Source organism: Manacus candei, unplaced genomic scaffold, assembly GCF_025592945.1.
Source record: "Manacus candei isolate 608988 ecotype Guabito, Panama unplaced genomic scaffold, ASM2559294v1 h1tg000124l, whole genome shotgun sequence".
Lineage (NCBI taxonomy): Eukaryota > Metazoa > Chordata > Aves > Passeriformes > Pipridae > Manacus > Manacus candei.
Window position 1 is genome coordinate 1,242,249 of NW_026138172.1, and position 20,087 is coordinate 1,262,335.

Genomic DNA, 20,087 nt, shown 5'->3' on the forward strand with positions numbered 1-20,087 from the left:
GGCACACGGTGGGACTGCCGGTGCTGTGCTGCGCAGGGCCAGGAGCCGGGCTTTGATGATCCTTGCGGGTCCTGCCAGCTCAGGGCGTTCCACGACCCCCTGAGAGCGCCGGCCCGCGCTCAGCTCCCCGTCCCAGCGCCGCGTCCCCGATCCCGCCCGGCGGGCCCGGCGGGGCGGAGCGGGCCGGGCGGGCGGCAGGTGCGGGGCGGCGGCCGGGGCGGCCCCGGGGGCGGGCGGAGGGGAGTCCCCGGAGGATCCTGGGCACAGCCGGATTTAAGGAGCGGCGCCGGACCGAGGGAGCCTCGCCCCGACCGTGCCTGCAGGAGCCGCCACCATGCCCGTCAAAGGAGGCACCAAGTGCATCAAGTACCTGCTCTTCGGCTTCAACTTCATCTTCTGGGTGAGGCACCGGGGGCCGCGCCCGCCTCGCTGCCCGGCAGGGAGCCCGCGGGGCGGGGGGGGCGGTATTTTGCGTCGTTTTTCTTGCTTGTTTTTGCCGTCTTCCCTACTTTCAGCCGCCCGGCAGGAGAGGGGGGGGGTGCCCGGGTGCTCCCCCCTTTATTTATGGGGTTTTTTTCCCGTAGGACCGCGGTTATCACAGCGCGGTCTGTGTGTCCTGCCGGGCGGGGAGGGGGTGCTGGGGCTGCGGGCAGCTCCCCCCCAGCGGTGCCGGAGGGGGACATACGGCCTTCTCCCAGAAAATCCCTGCCAGTCCTGCTCCTCGGTGGCTTTCCCGGTGCCGGGGCTGTGCCCGGGGGGAGCTGTTTGTGGTTGTCCTGTGTGTGTGAACTCCTGGTGGGAGCCTCGGTCAAAACCGCGGCTTCCCTTCGCGAAGGGAGCCCTGAACTCGTCCTGATCTGTCGGAGCACAGGATGAGACCGTGTTCTGTAGTTTCTGCCTCTCTCTTGCCCTGCCTGTCTCTAGTTGGCCGAGGGGTCTCACAGAGCACGGCTGAGCTGAGGGTCGTGGCTGTTCCCAAGCTCTCGGGCAGTGGGCATCTCAGTTGTCTGCTCCATGGAGAAGTACGAAGGCAGCGCAGCACAGCTGCCTGTGTGTGCCCGATGGATAGGTGTGGAGGGTGAGGTTCAACGTACAGATTTTCCTAGGGTTTTTTTGCCATAGTGGAGAAGTGCGTGTGTGTGACCCTCCGATGTGGAGGAATTAAATCGGAGCTGCGGAAAGAAGCCCCTTCTGGAGCCAATTTTACAGCATTGCACGTGGGATGAGTGGAAGACGCAATGGTAAATGGATTAAATACTCGTGATGTTCCGAGTTAAAGCGTGGCTTTCAGCAAAGCTGAGAAAACGGAGAGGGAAGTTGTGCAAAAGCAGTTGACACAGGAAAGCACAGTATTGCCACCCGAGACTCGTCAGGAGAGTGAGCAAGGGTGTCCCCTCTGGAGGGGTGTAGCTGAGGAGAAGAAAAAGCCAAAAAAAACCCACTGGCTGAGACCTCTGGATCAGTGAGTTTCTAAACATCATGTTGAAACAGACTGGTTTGCTTTGTGGTTGGTCTTTTTGTTTGTTTGTTTGTTTTAAAAGCTACAGAGTTTCTACAAACTGTTTTATAGGACAAAAGCGCTTGTGGTTGCTGCAAAGAAGCTCTTGACATGAGCATCCTCACCTTGTTCTCTGGGGCCCAGGGCTGAGAATAAAGAGCATGGTTTTGTTTGGCTCAGGAGGTACCTGTTGCTTGGGAGTGTCGTGGTAATAAAGCTCTGAAGCTTTACTTGCACCTTTTGAGTGCTCAGTAAGCATGGATGCAGAATTGACCTGTTAACTTGGTGGAGGGAAGGAAGAGTAACTGGCAGAACCCAGGTAGGATGTGGGGGAAAGAGAAGAGTGAGAAAAAAAAAATTAAAGGGAGAGTAATGCATCTTGAATATCCCAGCAAGTGTCTGGAAGCTCCAAGAGGCAGTAAAATGCAAACAGCTTGGGTTAGCCCAGAGGTAGGTGTGTGTTTGACCAGCTGGAGTAGTCCTTGGCTTTTGGGAGTCACCATGTGTCATTGTGCCCTGCCGAAAGCGTTGAGGGGGAGTTTAGAGCACAGTGTCCTCTATGGAAGAATAAAGTAGCAGTATCAGGCCTGTTAGGCCTCAGTGAACAGCATACAGGGAGAGGTGTCCTGGGGCTGGCAGCAATAGAGGGAAACCACCCTAATAAGAAAGGCGGCTTTTAACGTTTCCTACAGCCTTGGAGATGGGAAAAGTCTGTGGAGTAAAGGAAGTAAATTGAACAGAAGTGTGGTACCAGAGTGCAATTCTCTACTCACTTTTAAAAAATAAGTTTAAAAAATAAGTTCACCCCCCTAAAAGGGCAGATGAGGGATTTAAAAAGCCTGCAGCAAACCTGCAGGTATCTGTGGCTCGCATGTTGGGTGGCATGTGTTTGCATCCATCAGAGGCTTGAGGGAGGGAGAGAGGAAGCATAAAGGCTGAAACAACTTGGTATAGGAGGTTATTAAAACAAAAATTGGGGAACTGCCAAAGTTGAAGCTGTATTGTAAAGAAGGAAGTAAAGGTTCATAAATGCTGGTGGGTCAAATACAAAAGATCAATAACGTTAGCCAGAGGAAAGGTTTAGGAATAATTACAAAAGTAAACCCAACTAATAATCCCTCTTCAGACACATTAGGACTAGGGAGCTTCCCAGGGAGTCCTTAAGAACAGGCAGTAATAGGTCTGAGTGTTAGAATCTCAGTAGTGTCATTTTGCAGGACTTCATTTTACTGGGGGAGATCTTACTGAAGTTCTGTGCCATAATGTGTCTCTGACTCTGCGTCCTGCACAGGCTTGAACTGACTTCTTGATGCAGAGGAGAAGAAACAGCAGCAAATGCTGGTTATCAACTCTCCCAGGTCGCACAATAGTTACTTCAGAACTATAAATGCATTGCAGTTGGGTAACCCTCCCTGCTCACCATCCATCTCAGTGCTGGAGGGCTGGAATGCGGTGAATTTGAGGCTGGGTTTTTGCTTTATGCTGTTCTGGGATACATGAAGAGTGGCACACATGGTGCATCTGGAATAGGCAGAGAAGATTCTTCAAAAAGAAGCAACCTAGAGTTCTCAACTAGGTGGTTCGGGGCAGATGCTGCCACAGAGCAATGAAGTCTTGGGAGAAAAGGATCTGTGATGGCTTCACAAAAGCACCAGGTGGGTGCTCAGCACCAACACAGCAAAACCAGCTTCAGAAGTGAAGGTCCCAGAGAAGAGGGAAGATTGGCCTAAAGCTGCGTGAATCCATGGCATGCTGGTGTCCTGTGAGCTGCTCTGGTCTTCTGCCTACCTTGGGAGGATCACAGTGGAGCTTGGTGATGTTTGGGAAAGGAAGAGAAGGGTTTCTACCATGAGAAACTGGAAGTCAATTGGGATTTTTCAGCCTGGAAACAGATGAGGGAAATGTGCTAGAGGTCTGTAGGATCCTGATTGCCCAGGTAATAGGTGGGACCTGACTATATTGGAAGAGCCAGTGAGCAAGAACTGTGGGATATTAAGCCTATAAAGGGGTCACTTTTGGAAGAAAAGTGTTTTGACTGTGGGAACAGCAGTGGTGTTTTCTCCACAACAGGTGCTGTGGCAGTAGATAGGTGAAGGGTACTTGGCTCACATGGGGTTCAGCCTTTCATTAATTTTTCTTCTTTCAAGGTACTGTCTTGTGTCTTTGCACAACCTTGAAGTGCTGAACATGTAAACCAGGAGGTTAGTCCTGGGAAATGCTGCTGTCTGCCCTGTTCTAATAACCTTTTCTGAGGAGCACCCTGTAGGATGTTGTGCTTGGATCTGGTGATAACTGATCTGATGGCCTTTCTCCAGCTAGGAAGGCTGGAAACTACCATGGTGTTCAGTGAAACTTTTGGGACTTCAGAGCTGGGGTTGAAGTCTTACTTGTGGCCTGAGTGGAAAGTGGGGAGAGACCAGTGGATGTTTGCTATGAGTGCTTCTGAAGTTGGGTTAAGCACTACACTTGTAGAGAATGGGTTTTACTTTTGTGTTTGAATAGCTCAGTAAGTTGGGTGATTCACACCCCTCTCGGGTGGGAATGAGGGCTGGCTGTGTTTTTTTCCCTTTGGATCAAGTGTTACTGCAAGCACCAGGCTCCTTGCTGGTGTTGTCACACCCGGGTTTGCAAACAGCTCTGCTGCCTTGGTGCTGGCCCTGGTATCCCTGGCATTCTGCTCTGTAATGAAACTTGTACCAGTTCAGGTCTTCAGAAGTTTGGCATTGATTTGGGGTGGGGGAGGGAGGTGACGAAGCTGATACTTAACTTTAAAGACTTTTTTTTTTTTTTCCCACCAGTCTGGTTTGAGCTTGGCAAGAAGTCAGTGGAAGCAACACATTATGTGCCTTAAACCCAAGCAGTGGAGTGGTCTTAGCAAAGCTGGCTTTGAACAGCCTTCAGTGCTTGATTAGCTGGAGTTGTGCAACAGTGACTGTTTCTAGCTGAACACCCTTAACTCCCGAGGTTTGCTCAGGCTTGTTGACCCGGGTGACAAAGCCTTTTCCGAGGAAAACTGTGGGTTCCTGGGCAACTCGGCGCACGCCGGGCAAGCGCCTGCGTGTTCTCCCACTGCTGCGGAGCAAAAAGCAAGGGCTTGCTTCTTTAAAATTAAGTGCTGGAGTTTCCCCTTGTGAGTTTTGTGGCACACGAAGACATCAGCTGCTAATATTTATAATGAAATGTGTTTTAGGCACAGAAGTGCTGTAGCATACAGTCAGGGTTCAGGTTGAGGTTTTGAGCAAGTCATTTACTTGCTTTACGCTATTAGGCAAATGCCTTGTCCTGGCTCCCTGCTCTCCAGAGTGCTTTATGAGCAAATGCATTTGTCTGTGGTAGTGCCTGCTAAAGAAAGATGAGCAAAATTAGGCCTGGAGAGCTCTTTTCTTTCTGTGACTTGAAGATAGGTGTGACTTCATCCTGAACCATAATCTCAGCTGGTCACAATTCAAAGGGTCTTTCCTGCTCCAGTGGAGCAGAGGACTTGCAGGATGGACAGGTAAATATGCATGTTTGTATGCATATATGGAGGCACATACAGGAGGGACAGAAGTTAGTTGCTTTAGCTTGCCCTAATCTGACTGATTTAGTATGAATCCAAATGCTGCTTGGGCTCAGTTCAATGTATTCTGACTCCAGTTAAGTGCTGTGAAGTTAGGACAGAGTTGGACTGTGTTGCCTTGAGAAACCTGATGTGAATCTACTTGTCCTTAGAGTTCTAGCAGACCTAGCTCCTATTTGCAATTCAAATTGCAAATATAGTAGGCTGGCTTCTGAATAGGAACTTGTATGAAATGGGCACTAGTCTTGGCAGTGGTTCAGGAATTCTGTAATGCTGCTCCTACTGTACTGGAGCACCATTTTATTGCAATAAATGCTGTGACATTAACACAGGCCACAACATTCTTGAAACTAGCTAAGCAGAAAGAAAATACTTCCTTTCCTATCTTTTTTTTTCCCAAAGAAGTTTGCAAATAGCTGCAGTTTCTTGTGTAACTGCAGCACTCATTGCACATCTGTTAGGGAAGCCTTTTTTTTTTTTTTTTCCTAAAGAAGTTTGAAAACCTGTGCTGTTGTGGGTAACATTAATCCTGTAATTGAGGAATGAGACTGATGATGAGCCTCATCTGTACTTACTGTTTATGGGGTTTTATTTATAGAGGACAGAAAAAGACAGTTCATTACTACTCAGTATCCTCAATTTCTTTGCCTGCTGCTTTGCAGTGTTACAGGTCTGGTCCTGGCTTTGTTAGTTGAGTCTTTACACAGTGAGAAAGAAATTGCTTGTCTGTCTTATGCAGAGTCAAATCTTTAACTAAAAGTTTAAGTGTCTATGAAGTGAAGATGGTGGCTTTTTCAGTGTCCTCTTGGCATACCTTGGGGAAAACCTACGTACGGAGCAGTCGTGTAGAGCCCGACATACCTTCCTGCTTCCAGAAAAAAAAAATCAGTAAGTGATTGCATCTGTTGGATGCAATGCTTAGCTGACAGCACTGAATGTAGTATTCATCTTTGACTGACTTCTGTATTTCCACAGTCACTTACTTTCTGCTGGAGGTAATGCCATGAGCTTGGTACAGGTTGTAGGTGAGCTTGGCCTGAATGTACTAAAATAGCAGAAACCCACAGTTTCATGTACAAAGGCTTTTTCTACAGACTTTGAGCCACGTATCAGGAGTTCTTGCAGTGTCTCATTTCTTCCCTGTCCCTGCCCTCCACCCTGTGGAAGTGGAGGAAGGGCTGTGGTAGTAAACTGCTGGATGCTGAGGGAGGGTGTCCCCCTCCCAAAGCTTTGTCTCCCAGCTCTAAGGATTTGATAACTGCTTGGATCTTGAGCTTGAGAGGTGGTTCCCCCTGTGGAAAGATAAGATGCTGTAAGGTGTCTGTAGTTAGTGGGGTACTTGTCTTGGGATTGTTCTTAGGATGGGTCAAGGTGACAAGGTGAGAAGGGACTAAACAAAATGGTCCTTGCAAAATAGTGGTTAAATCCAAAAGAAACTTTCCAGCTTCCCAAAGTAGTGTCACACATTGTGCTACTATGGGATATGTTAACGAAATTGGACTTTATGTTTTGGAAAGCTCAAGTTTTTAACCTGTGTTTACACCAGCACCATTAAATCTACTTATTCCCTGTGCAAGCCTTCTGCTGGGAAACCATATCTGTGAAACCTCAGGTGTTGGGAAGGGAGGAGTGGAATGCAGTGGGAATTGCTTGATGGTATTCTGTGCTGAGGAATAGTCAAGTTCATGTTCAAGTTAGCCAAGGATGGTGAGGGGAGGAAGGCAGAGTGTTCCGTGTGGCTCCTGCCTCCAGGATGGACAGGTTGTTTCTCATCTCAGGTGTATCCTGACTGTGGTCCTTTGTCAGTTGTGTCTTGGCACATGGAAGGCTGAAAGAAAGTATTATCAGAGATAAATACTGGGACACACCCTTAGATACATCAGAGGCAAAATCATGTCCTGGTCAAGGAGGAGGAGGGCACAGCAGTGGAAAGGGCTGACTTTGGAGAAAGCACTTGTTGGTGTGGGATGGGAGGAGGGAATTCTTTCACAGCAGGGCTGTGTAAGATAGGAAGGCAGACCAAAAAAAGCTGTTTTTCCTATTGCAACAGGCAGAAAGAATTGTACAGGAGTGAGCTTTTGAGACAAGAGGAGTATGTTAGCATGTGATGCAAAAAACCCAAGAAGCCTGCATAGAACTGAAGAGGAACGACCAGATAGTTCTGTCCTTTTTTAGCACATGTCCATTGCAGCCACAGAATGGGCAAGTGGAGCAGAAATGAGCTGGGAGCTGTGATTGGTGGCTGGGGAAAAGCAAGGAAGGCTCATCAGCTTGAGCAGGAAACTCAGTAGCATGGTGTTACTGGAAAATCACTGCCATAAACTTTCCAATGCCAGGATTGAGTAGTACCCCTTTAACTTCACATTTTGATCAGATTGGAGAAAAAAAAACAACCTCTCTTCTAAGCTGCTTTTTCTATAATTGTCACTACAGAAACATACTACCTTACACGTCTGATAAGCACACAAACCTGCTTTTAACTTTGTGTGTGCAAAACTAAGAGACCAACTTCAGGAATACAGAGTGCTATTCTTTTTCTGTTAAATTTCTTTTCCAGCACAGGATAGATCTACTTAGAAACACTCCCTGTTGCTCAACTCCTATGACAAAACAGGTCTGTTAGATGGCAAAACGCTTGGATTTCCAAAAAAGCCCCAACAGCTGGGTCTGCAGGGGATCTGCTTCCATGCAGCTAAGGGGAGGGGGCTTGCACCCCTTTCCCAGGGAGGAAGAACACAGCTGCCAAACCTGCTGGCACAGCACTGGGGAGCACAGAAGTGCCTGTGCATCAGCCTCTGCTGTGCCAGAGTGGTCAGAGGTTCTGCCAAGTGCCCACAGGGCTGTGCCTGCCTCTTCCTCAGAGGCTGGTGTTGGTGTGTCCTTGTTTCTCCTTGTTTTGATGGAAATTTGAAGCTTCGAGTTACTTGCCTTCTGCTTTAAAACTGCCTTTTTTAGTTCAGTGGTCAGTGTGGGTAGGAAGAGCACAAACTTGAGAACACAAGTCTGCTTTCCTTAAGAAACTGGGACAAAAAGTTGCTTATTATTGAAAGAAGGAGCTGCATTTTATTTCTAGTCCAACATGGAGAGAATTACCACTTTAATTCTACCAGTTTTGCAGTGCTGTGGAGTAGTTCACTGGCCTGGTGTTATCACTGTTCTGTGATCCCTTAAGTCTCTTGCCTTCTTGGCATCTTCTTAACCTTTCCACAGAGTGACTGCTCTTCCAAGGAGAAAACATGCCACCACTTAACTCTGGGTGGTGGTGAGGGAGGGTGAAGTTTTGTTTTTTGAGAGGAGCTGTATTGGGTACACCATCTCTCCCTAATCTGAACTGACCAGTTTGTTTCTGAGGAGGTCATAAACTAAGCTTTCTCCTTTGCTTGCAGTTTTAAGGTTATCTGTATGGTTGTGGTATGGCTTAAAGTTTCTTCACAATTTGAATACTCTGGCCTTAAAGGTCTGCTGGGGGATGAGCCCTGGGTTTTAGTCCTTTTCTGTGCCCTGCTCTGTTTGCAGTGCTCTCTACTCAAACACTGAGTCTTGTCAAGCCACAAATACTTGTAGGTGGGTGAGAACAGCTGGGTATGCTCAGGCTTATGTCTTTGCAGTTCATGAGTTCTAGCAAAACAAGCCAAAGCTGTAGGTTTCTTCTAATGATGCCTGGATCCCTATAAAAGCTGAAGACTGTTCAGTGACCCAGCAGTGAGTCTCAGTGTTGTTAAATACTGGATGCCTTAACTGTAGGCTAGAAGCTGTTCATGAATTTTTTTTTCCATCACTAAGCTCTTCTGGTTTTTGAGCTGAGATACTGAGGTGAGATGAGATTGCAAAGGCTTTTTGAAATGGTGCTGTAGCAAGGAGTGCAGGTAGAGCAGCAACCCTTCTCCCTGCCAGTCCCCATGTTGCACCTCTCCCTCCCCTCAGGGTGCTGCTGTGGCACAATAAATGGAAATAATAACCCTGCTGTGACATGGTGTGTCGTACCAAGGTTCTTCAGCATAACTTAATGTTGTCAGTGTAGCCCTCACAGGGCAGGCAGGCAGGAGGTATGTGCAGGTGTGCTTAGTGAGCAAGCACCTGGGACACCAACAAAGTGCCTTTTGCGTAGGTCTGGAAATCTCCACTTGGGTTTGGCTCTTCCTTTGTTGTGTATCACTTGATCTGTTTTCCCTGCAGCTCCTCTTTGAGGCAGGCTTGGGACTCGGGTGCCTGCCATACAAGAAATGCTGGTTTTCTTGGCACTGCTGCTTTCCTTTGCTGATACCTGAATCCTTTGCACTTCAGCTGGGATGTTTCCTGCTGGGAAGCTACAAGGGATATCCTTTCCCTTAAAAGCCCTCTTAGCTCCATTCTCTGCCCTGTGTGAATCTTCAGAGCTGTCCCTATTTTTGAAGGACACACCTCAGAGTTAGGGGAGACACCAATGGGCTTGGTGTGGAAGGGATGTATCCACTTGTGCTTTCTGTGGGAATGCTGTCCATAATCCCACTGAAAGTTGACATTAATAAATGCTTTCCAGTTTCTTGGAAGCAAAACAAGAATGTTGTTTCCTTCTAGAAGGGACTTCTTATCAGAGATAAGGCTTTGTTGGGGTTTTTTTTGCTTTTCATGCATTCTTTGCCTGACCAAAGCACCAGAATTTATGAACTTATTGCTCACTTTGAAGTTTAAATTTTTAATGTCTGCTGTGATGTTTGGGGTTTCTGTCCTCATCTCACTTTTGTAGAAGTTTTTTCGGTAGTTGAGTGGCCCTCAAAGGAAGAGCTGAGAAGCATGCTTTCCAGCTTTCTAGTTTGTCCTGGTTTCTTTCTTTCTTTTCTTTTTTTTTTTTTTTTTACATGCAAGACAACCCCATGTTTTTCTTTTCAAGGGAGGATTCAGTCTGTTCACAGTAAGCTGTTAGTGTTTGCCTTACCAGAGTGCAACACTCTCTTTCTTGCAACACCCTTCTGATGCCTTCTGCAAGATGTTTCATCCAAAAGCTAATTTAATTGCAAAATTACTTGCTGCAGACACAGGCACCAATGTTAAGAGGAACCTGGAGGCATGCAGCAAAGATAATAATGAAATAAAACTAAATATTACCTAAAATTAGGTTGTTTTGCTCTACATCAGCAATGTTGCTGCTTCAGCAACCAGTATTTTTTTCCTCTCAGTATGGTGACTTAATGGGTTGGTTTTATCCTGTTTTGCAAGGAAGAGCACTCTTTCTGAACTCCCTTCTATTCTACACTGAATTCTTTAACAGTCTTAATACACTAAAACTTCTGGCTGGCCTCACAAGGCACTTTTGCTTGTGATACACTTGTCCTTCAGTGTGAAGATTTTAAGATCACTAAGCCATGCAATGTCATTGCAGTCACACAGAATGAAACAATGGGTGGAGGGGTCAGTGGAAATACTGACACTTGGCTAAACCTTGGATATTTTCAGTAAGGAACAAAGATGGCATTGTTCTCCTGTGGCATTGGACTTTGTAGTATGTAAAGCATCTGTCAACAAGGTGCCTCGTGTCTGGAGTGAAGTTTGTTCATGTTTTGGTGTCCCCGTCCTTTTATGCTGGTCCTTTGTCATCAGCTCTTTAAATAAAAGCTGTGTCCTGTGTTTGCTTCTGATGTTGTTGCTAATATAAGGGTGAATGTATTAATTGGTATTATTTAACAAGGCTTCCTTGTTCCTACAGCTGGCAGGGACAGCAGTTCTTGCAGTTGGACTATGGCTTCACTTTGATTCACAGACCAAAAGCGTCTTTGAACTGGAATCCAACCAGACGACGTTTTACACAGGTGAGCTGGGACAGATCACACTGATGATGGCCAGACTGCTGAGAAACCTTTGTCTTCCTCAAGGGTGAAGACAAAACAGCCCTACACAGCCTCGGTGGGGCAGAGAGCATCTTCCCCTGGCTGGTGCTGAGGGCCAGCTGCTCTCAGGAGCTCTGATGCGAACAGCAGCGCTGTCACGCGAGTGGTTTCTTGGCTCTTTGTCCTTTCTCCCGTCTTAAATCCTGCAGTTCCTCTTTGGTTGCTGTTGCTGAATATTTTGTAATCCTGAGGCTCCTGGGAGACACAGAGTATGTCTCTTCATGATGCTCCTCACAACATGAGTCAGCAGTTTCACACCAAACTAGATGAGTAACCACACATGGCATCAATAACCAATTTTTTTTCCCAAAGTGACCAGCCTAAGGTACCCAAACCCACAACTCTGCCTCATCTCTCAGAAGGAGCATGTGTACTGTTGTCTAATTCTTACATGTCCACGTCTGCTAATTTATACTGAACGGAATGGGAAGGATGGATAAACATCTTGGTCTGTATGAGCAACTATTCCAGCCAACCTGGATCAATGTAGCTTCAGCCAGCCCAGGTGGAAGTTATTCTGTGACATTCTGTCTGCAGTATGACCAGTTAAGGGACACACACGTTTTCAGTTTGTTATGCTGGTGTCATAGGTGTTCCTAATTGAATTGGATTTTATATGAACTCTGATTCTGTCATCTATGGTCACTTCTAGGCTTGGATGGGAAACACATAGACTTTGGTAGTTTTCCACTGGAGGTGCTTTGAAAGCACCTCTCCTATGAGGGAAAGCTGAGAGAATTGGGATTGTTCAGCTGGAAAACAAAATGCTTTGGGGTGACCTAATTGTGGCCTTCCAGGACCTGAAGGGAGTCCACAAGAAAGATGGAGAGAGACTATTTCCAAGGGCCTGGAGTGACAGAACAAGGGGCAATGGTTTCAGACTGGAAGGGTAGATTTAGATCAGGTATTGGGAAGAAATTCTTCCCTGTGAGGGTGGTGAGGCCCTGGCACAGGTTGCCCAGAGAAGCTGTGGCTGCCCCATCCCTGGGAGTGTTCCAGGCCATGTTGGACGGGGCTTGGAACAACACACTCTAGTGGAAGGTGTCCCTGTTCATGGCAGGGGTTTGGAATGGGCTGATCTTTAAGGTCCCTTCCAACCCAGGCCATCCCATGATTCTGTGAAACAAAGCAGCTGTGTTTGAAGACTTCTAACAGATGGGAAGCAAATTCAAATATGTACCTTTCTTAATGTCTGTCATCTTCAATTTGGACAATGCTTATGCATATATATTTCGCATCCCTGTAGCCCTTGGATTTGCCAGGTCCTCTGTGGTGTCACTCACTGGCCATTCACAGGGTGGATGGCTTGGTCTTTCTCTTACCAAAAAAACTGGCCCCCATGCTGGGCTACTCAGACTGTCACAACACCCAAACTGGTGCCTGAAGGGTCAGTGAAGACCTGCATGTAGGTGCAACTTGGGTTGCAGCCTCATAGTACCAGGGTAGCCTGTGCCTACAGGGAGCACTGGTAGGAATGGTGAGTTAGGCTTGTGCAGCCTCTTAAGCTTCTCTGTAAGAAAACTTATATTTTTGCCCTTGATACGATGGCATCATAGCAAACTGGGTGGTTCTTGCAGCTGCCAGGAAGATTTCCAGATGCTTTTAGGTGGGCCTTGGAAAGGGAACAGAAATTTAAACTTGGCTGTTGAGCTAAATATTTAACAAGTCTTATTTTGGGTAGTCTAAAACAACTCTTTCACCTCCTGAAACATAAAAGTTTTATGATGTGATACTTAAGCTACTGGTTGAATGCAGCCAGTGAAACCTGCTTGAAATCTCTGTAGGTTAAACAGAGTTTTTAAAAGAAGCTTAATAGGAATTCCTCTTTTAACATACTTTTCTGGGAGTGGCTGCAGTTTCCAATAGGAAATGAACAGAATCTGTCATTTTGCACCCAGTACCGAAGCAAGTTACTTCAAAGGCTTTCTGTAGAACTGAAAATAAAGTGATGGACTCCTATTTTAATTTTTCAATTAGAAAGTTTAAGATGGGATAAAAAAAATCAGTACAGGAATTTCCTGCTGATAAGAAGTGTCAGGCTTAATCCCTTACGTGTGCTTAACCAAATAGATACTTATTTTGGCAGCTGATCTTATTGGTTTGCATCCACAATATATCACTTGCAAATGCTTGCATCTGGCTTTCTTTAATTAGTATTGACTGGGCCTCTGAACTGTATTTTTGTCCACATTGATAGAAATGTCATACATTCTCCATGTTGTGCTGATTCTTTGATGTTTTACCACCACAGTAGTACTTTCTTGCCATCCTTTGGGAGTTGTTTTCCTCACTGCATCTTGCTGCTCTCACCAACTCTCAGCTCTGATGCTTAGGCTGGCAGTTCCCAAGTTCAGGAGCCAGAGGATTGGGCATAAATGGAGTCTTTTAGCCCAGAAATGTTTGCTTTCTCTGCTCCAACACGCTCACTACCTAAATTCTGGGCAGAATATTTTACAAGCTCTAACACTTGTTACAGTTGGAGGAGGTATCTGCATCAAGAACTCTCAGTTGTTGATAAATCGCTATTCCAGCTCTAACTGCAACACACCCTTCACCTGAAGATAAGTTGGTAACTCTGGCTCTGAGCCAGTTTTTAAAAGTGTCTTGTAGTTTGTTTTACATGGCTTTATTTTGCACATTTTCTGAAACTTGTGAAACTGCAGCAATGGTACACATCAGTTGTTACAGGTTGAAGGTTTTATTTATCAGTATATTTCCCTGCAAGTTATGAGATGTTTGCTTTGAAAATTAAGCACAGGGTTTGTTAGGTTTTTTTTCTTTTCTTGGAACACCTCAGTAAAGAAATTTAAACCTCGGTGAAAACTGCAAATGCTGTTTGTGGAGCAACTGATTTCATACCTTGCTGCTGAGGTCTCGACTAGTCTGTATATATGTTTATGTTCTTCTCCTCCCTAGGTGTTTACATCCTTATTGGAGCTGGGGCACTTATGATGCTGGTTGGTTTCTTGGGATGCTGTGGTGCATCACAGGAATCTCAGTGTATGCTTGGCCTGGTAAGTACTCAGAGTAGTGCCTAAATTTTTAGCAGCATGATGGGAGAGGAAGGAGAATATTCTGGTGCAGTTAAAAGGCAGCAGATTGTGATTGTTTTGGGCTCTGCAGTGTTTAAACTTGTGGTCACCTACATAAAATGTTAAATATAGTTTTTAATTTCTGGCCCTAAACCCAAATGTTCATGCTATATTTGAATCAAGAGGCTGAGTGTGTGACATACTCAGACACTGAAGTGTCAAGACTGGGAGTATTGTAAACGCAGAACAAAAGTGTTGATAAGAGTAATGCTATTTACTAGACAGTTTATCCTGGACCCTGAAGGTTGTGCAGTCTTCAGTCTTTGAGACCAGAACTGTGGTATTTGATCCTTGAAACAACAAGCCTCTACTGTTCCTAATCACAGGATGAGCTCTTCTGGTTGACAACTGCTCTGCAAGCCAAGTATTGGAGAGCAACCTCATTGTTTTCAGACTGGAGGGGCCAGTTGAGCTTAGTGGGCTCGTGCACATCTGTACACTTGCAGAACTACTCATCCAAATAACCAGAAGACTTGGTTAATAAAAGACTTCTACTATAGCCAGTGAAAGAACAATTCCCCTTCTGTGTTACGGAAGAACTTAAATTCAAGTATTTCTTGCAAAATGACGCCTCTAGCCCTTTGTAATTCTGAGTATCTCTCTTTAAAGTGCTTTTAAATGATAGTGGTGTTTTGGACCTGGTAGTCAATTAAAGACAGAGAACACATTTATTTCTATTTTATGGGATACACAACAAAGTGACCATAAGCTCTGTGGGAGTTGGTGGCAAGCTAGGGATTAAGTAATGACTCCTAAAGCAATAGGAATGACAAACCAGGGAAAAGAAGTGGTGTCAGCTGTTGTGATGTGTCTGAGTGACTTGGGCAACTTCAAAGTCTGAGTTAACAGATGATGGGCTTTAATTAACACTGATCAAAAAGCAGGATTTCTGCTTGGAGAGCACTGCCAGGCTTTCCAACGCTCCTGGGAAGAAGTGCTGACCCAGTGCAGTGTGTCCTCTTTGCTAGTTTTACCAATGTTCCAGACCTCCAGCTGGGAACACTGAGTGATAGTTCCCCCAAGTCTGGACAAACTTGCAGTAAATGTGTGTGATGCTGTTTTGTGGTGCTGTGGTCTTCATTAATAATGTGGTCTTTCTTTTCTAGTTCTTCTTCTTCCTTTTTGTGATTTTTGCCCTTGAAATTGGTGCTGGAATCTGGGGATTTTCAAACAAAGAAAAGGTAGGTTGCTCTTTGAAGGTGGAGTGGTGGGATGCTGGAGTGGGTTTCCCAGAGCAGCTGTGGTTGCCCCATCCCTGAAGTGTTCAAAGCCAGGTTGGATGAGGGCTCTGAGCAACCTGGTCTAGTGAGGTGTGTCCCTGCCCATGGCAGGGGGGCTGGACTAGGTGATCTTTAAAGCTCCCTTCTGACCAAAAATATTCCATGATTCTGTGAATGTGCCCACAATTAACAGTCTACTGAGATCTATACCAGTATGAGTCAAATCCTCATTACCCAGGGAGTTTGGGTGAGACAAAGAAGAGTGATTCAAGCAAAACAACATAAGAAATCTAATACCTAAATGAGACTGTAGCAGGAAAGCCAGAATCCAAGAGGCTGTTGCCTGCTAGAGTTGCCCTCTAGGCAGTACCTGGCAGAGCTGGGAAATGAAATAGGCTATCAGGGAAGCTTTACCAGATAGGAGCCAGGTCAGCTAAGGGCTCAGTGTTTCTGCACCTGGTGACCTGTCCCTCACCAACAGTCAAGATTGTCTTGTTTCAAAATAAGATGCTTGGTGATCAGGGTTGCTTTTCTGCTTGTGTTATACAACAGGGAAATTATAAAACCTTCTGGAGTGCAATAGTGAATATTTTTGGCCAACTGGTGGGCAAAGACTTGGTTCTCTCATTCCTTTTGTGAGGCTCAGAGCTTTGGAAAGGAAAACAGTCTTAGCTGCTCAGGTGTGGCTTTTAAGAGTTAGGCTCACTTGTTTCAGGTGAGAAATACTGCCCACCCTCTCTTTTCACCATCTATTTGTACATGTCAAAAGAATGGGTACTGTAGGCTGCAGAATTTTTGTTGACTGACTTGCTCAGTGTAAGCTTTTCACAATAATACTAAGGTAAGACAATCATACACCACAACTCTTTGCTGTCCTGTAGATTATTGACGAGTTGAAGGAGTTCTACATGGACACCTATAAGAAGAGAACTCAACCAGGTGCCAAAGAGACCCTGACAGCATTTCAGCTCGCTGTAAGTACATGGTTATACTTAAACTAGACAGTAATGCAGCTTCTTCACTCTGTTGTCCATGTCATCCACTCACCTGTACAAGTCAAGTATCTTACTAACTAGAAGAAACCAAAACATTATTAGTAACAAATTGCAGAGAAGATGGCTTTGTGTAGTATCAGTGAATTAAGTATGTCCCTCTGAAGTGCCTAGAACTAGTTATTGTTTTTCTAAAGCTCAGAAGCAGGCTAGGAAACCCTAGATCTGTGGTATTGAGCTAGAGACACCCTAGAATGCATACCTGTGTATCTGTGAGGAGTCCATCTCTGTGTCTGTAAGGAGCACAAGCTGTCACCAAAATAATTGTGTGTGTACTTAGTGAGATCTAGCTCTCTTCCTTTCAGAACCTTGTCCTTTAACATAATAAAGACTTCTTAAAATTAAGTTTTATAGCAGTCACATTGACTGAACTTCAGATTTGCTAAGGTCTGTAATAAAAACTAATCTAATTTATTTCTCTCTTTTTTACCAGATGCTGAGCAAAAACAAGGATTATTTAACCTGACTCTCTCTTCCTGTTTTGTCTTGTAGCTGAACTGCTGTGGCCTTACTGGAAGTATTGAGCAGATGTTCATGGAAACCTGTCCGAAAAAGACGTTGGCTGAGGCAATCACTGTAAAGGTAAAGCATGACTTAATTCACCATCAGCTCTGCCCAATGAGTAGAATGAGAAACACACTTCTGAGTAAACCCTTCCAGTCCAGGGAAAGTTCACGTGTCACACTTGGTTACCAATCTGTGTCTGTAATCAGTCTGTTCATTGCTGTTACTGTGGAAAGAACACCCAGGATCAGCAGGAAATCTGGCCTTGCACAGGAAATGTGCAGTGTGTCACAGACTGATGGGGTGGGCAGGGAAAGATCAAAACTTTGTCTAAAATAAACCCATAATGCAAGAGAGCTCTGTTCTCCTCACTGCTCCTATTGCCACAGCACCTTCCTGGTGCTTCCCTGGGAGTGTCACCTCCCCTTTTGGGTAGGGAGACAAAGCTTGGAGGCAGGAGCAAGCCTGGAGTTTTAGCAAGGAAAAGGAGAGGGGGTTAATGTGTTGGTAGCCTGTTAAGGTGAGTTTGTCACTGTCAAGGCAGTTCTCTGTGTCAGGTTTTCCTGTTGGAATATTGCTGCAGAGGTGCCTGTGTGCCACAGATAACAGGAGACACAACTTGTATAGCTCTTAATTAACCCTCTTCCTCTTTTTCTTACAACTGCCTTGCTTCATGCTCCAAGACAGTCTGTATGAGTTTTCAAATAGAAAATAAGGCTCTTAATGGAATTCCATCAATTCCATTAATGACTTAATTTTTTTTTTTTTTTTACTTTACTTGTGACAACTTGAAATATCTGACCACATGAGACCTTCAATCTGTAGTCACACCTGAATGTTTAGTCCTGCCCATGCAGTCTGTTATGAGTTAGAGTGTATGGGAGCAGCTGAGGCAGCATGCAGCTCTTACTGTTTGCTTTTATTCTGCTACGTGTTTTATTCATCAGTTGACTCCATCTTGTGATGTGTTTATGGCCCAGTCCCAACTGTAGAAAAGCAGTGGATAGACTGAGATCAAAGGGATGCAATGGAGTGGCTGATTTGTGTTGCCTCTAAGAAGCAGTGCTGTATTGGTATTCTGATTGAACTGATTCATCCTTGCCAGTATATCCCTTTAATCCTTGATTCAGTCTTTTTTTTTTTTTTTTTGGACTGGATAAGGAACAACAATGGAAAAAAAGTAGCTTTCAGCAGCTCACTGTAGTTTGCTGCTGGAACAAATAGGACAGGACAGGAGCTGGGATGAGACTTTGACCAGCTACCAGGCTCTTAAAGATTTATACCTCTGTAGAAGTGCCACCTTTTTCTTGGCTGCCACATGCCTTTTCTGGGGAAGGGACTGTACTTACATTTTTATTTTTTTCAGTTGCAATGGTAATTCATTGTCCTGGCATCATCAGACTGGCCCCTCTGGGAGTCTGCCCATTCCAGGGATGCACACAGCCCAGGATATCCTGCCATTCCCATGCAGTGTGGGTCCATAAGGTGTCTGCAAAATTCCAGTAGCAACTGGAAATATCAAGAGTGGCTTCAAATCTATTTTGAGAAGGGATGAGCAGTGTAGCAGCAGTTTAAGTGCTGACATCCATTAGTAACAAGCCAGGCATGGTACAACTGCTGTTGGTCCTGCTCTACCTGATAAACTGCAGGTGTTGAGAAGGGAATCCTGCTGTAGCCAAGGTGCTGTTAAGAGATTTAGAGACTTGAAGAGTAGATTTAAACTTCCACACCAACTCTTGTGTTGGAACATCCCTGGCTTTGTTTAAGGATGTGAAAGTAAGGCCAGATGACAGCAGCTTTCCAAAGAAAGCTTTCTCTAGTGCAAGCAGACTTGAGCTCAGACAAGCAGAAACCAACCTTTGTGTGTGTGAAACACTAATGAACTGTCTGTTCTTTCCAGTCCTGCCCTGCTGCCATCGATGACGTCTTCAAATCAAAATTCAATGTCATTGGAGCAGTTGGCCTTTGCATTGCTGTGATGATGGTGAGTTCCCAGATTATTTAGAGGGATACTGTGTGTTAAGATGATACTTAGAGCAGGAGTCTGTAGAACAGTGCCTGGCATAGCAGCCCACGTGGCTATTCCACTAAGGACAAGCCCCAGCAGGATCAGGGTGTGTGCTGCAGGGCCCTGAGGCAGTGCAGAGGCTGGGATGTCTCAGAGATCCCTGCTTCTACTTTGGATTAGATCTGTCTCCTTGTACCTTTAGCAGTGGTGAAATCGTATCGGGGGGGAGGGGGGTGTATATATAGAGTGAAGATGTATTGGTCATGTCACTGGCCCACTTTTTCATCTCAGTATCCTTTGGGTTCTTTATCTGCATATCTCTTAGGGATTCTTGCCTTTCTTTCCTTTATAACAGCTAAAGGCTCTGTTAGAGAACTGAAATAACAGTACCACTAAGAAAACTTGCGCTTTTGTGTTTGACTTCTCTGGAGAAGATGGATGCAAATATGCTGGGATGGTCAAAGATTTCTTAGGAGATATGGCAGTGGTTTACAGCTGATCTATTCTCAGATATTGAGGTGAAGGGGATTCATGAGAACAGAATGAACTTTGGGGGTGGAGGGGCAGGTACTGCAGAATAGAGTATATAAATACAGAATGAATTTGGCCTTTGGGCTGGGAAGAGCAGCTGTGCTTGTCCTCATGCTGATAAAAGAACATGCTTTGGTTTCCTGATTTGCAGTGTGTTTGCTTTCTTTACAGGTTATTGGCATGATATTCAGTATGATTCTCTGCTGTGCCATCCGCAGGGAAAGAGAGATGGTCTAAGAGCTACAAACCCAAGACTCCTGCACTATAAAATCTTTGTCATTAACTTTAGTGTTCTGAGAGCATTTCTAAAAAGTTATATATTTGTTACCTTTTTAATGCTTTATTTGGTACTGATGTAGGTTTTGCTTTTTATGTTATAGGTTAAAATGATAAAGGTTTATCTGACTCAACACAAATATTGTACATAAAATATCTGACTTTCTTGAAACTTACATAATTTGGATATAATTTATGTTGGAGACAATTTGATAATAAAGAGTAAGATGTATTGTATTGTTTGTGGGGGAGGAGAGATGTTGCTGTATTGATTAATCCTACTGTTTGATGCATAGCATGGAGTGGAACTTGCATAACATGATAAGTGTTAAATCACTAGGGCTTTAGTACAAAGCAGGAAATAACTCCTATATCAATGCCATGTTTGAAGGGAATTCCAAGGAGTGGGAGATGCTGTCAGAGCACGTTAGAGAAGGCATGGCCATTCCTCCTTTCCTTGGCGTGTGTGAACAAAAGCAGGTC

The 20,087-nt window shown here is 45.1% G+C and overlaps 1 protein-coding gene across 1 annotated transcript; it reads left to right on the plus strand.

Moving 5' to 3' along the window:
* The first annotated feature begins 191 nt into the window (after positions 1-191).
* CD9 (CD9 molecule) lies at positions 192-19,841 on the plus strand. The gene is made up of 8 exons (XM_051770752.1): positions 192-400; positions 10,741-10,843; positions 13,838-13,935; positions 15,120-15,194; positions 16,115-16,207; positions 16,778-16,867; positions 18,690-18,773; positions 19,500-19,841. The coding sequence occupies exons 1-8, from the start codon at positions 335-337 to the stop codon at positions 19,563-19,565; spliced, it is 675 nt and encodes a 224-aa protein (XP_051626712.1). The 5' UTR covers positions 192-334; the 3' UTR covers positions 19,566-19,841.
* The last annotated feature ends 246 nt before the right edge of the window (positions 19,842-20,087 follow it).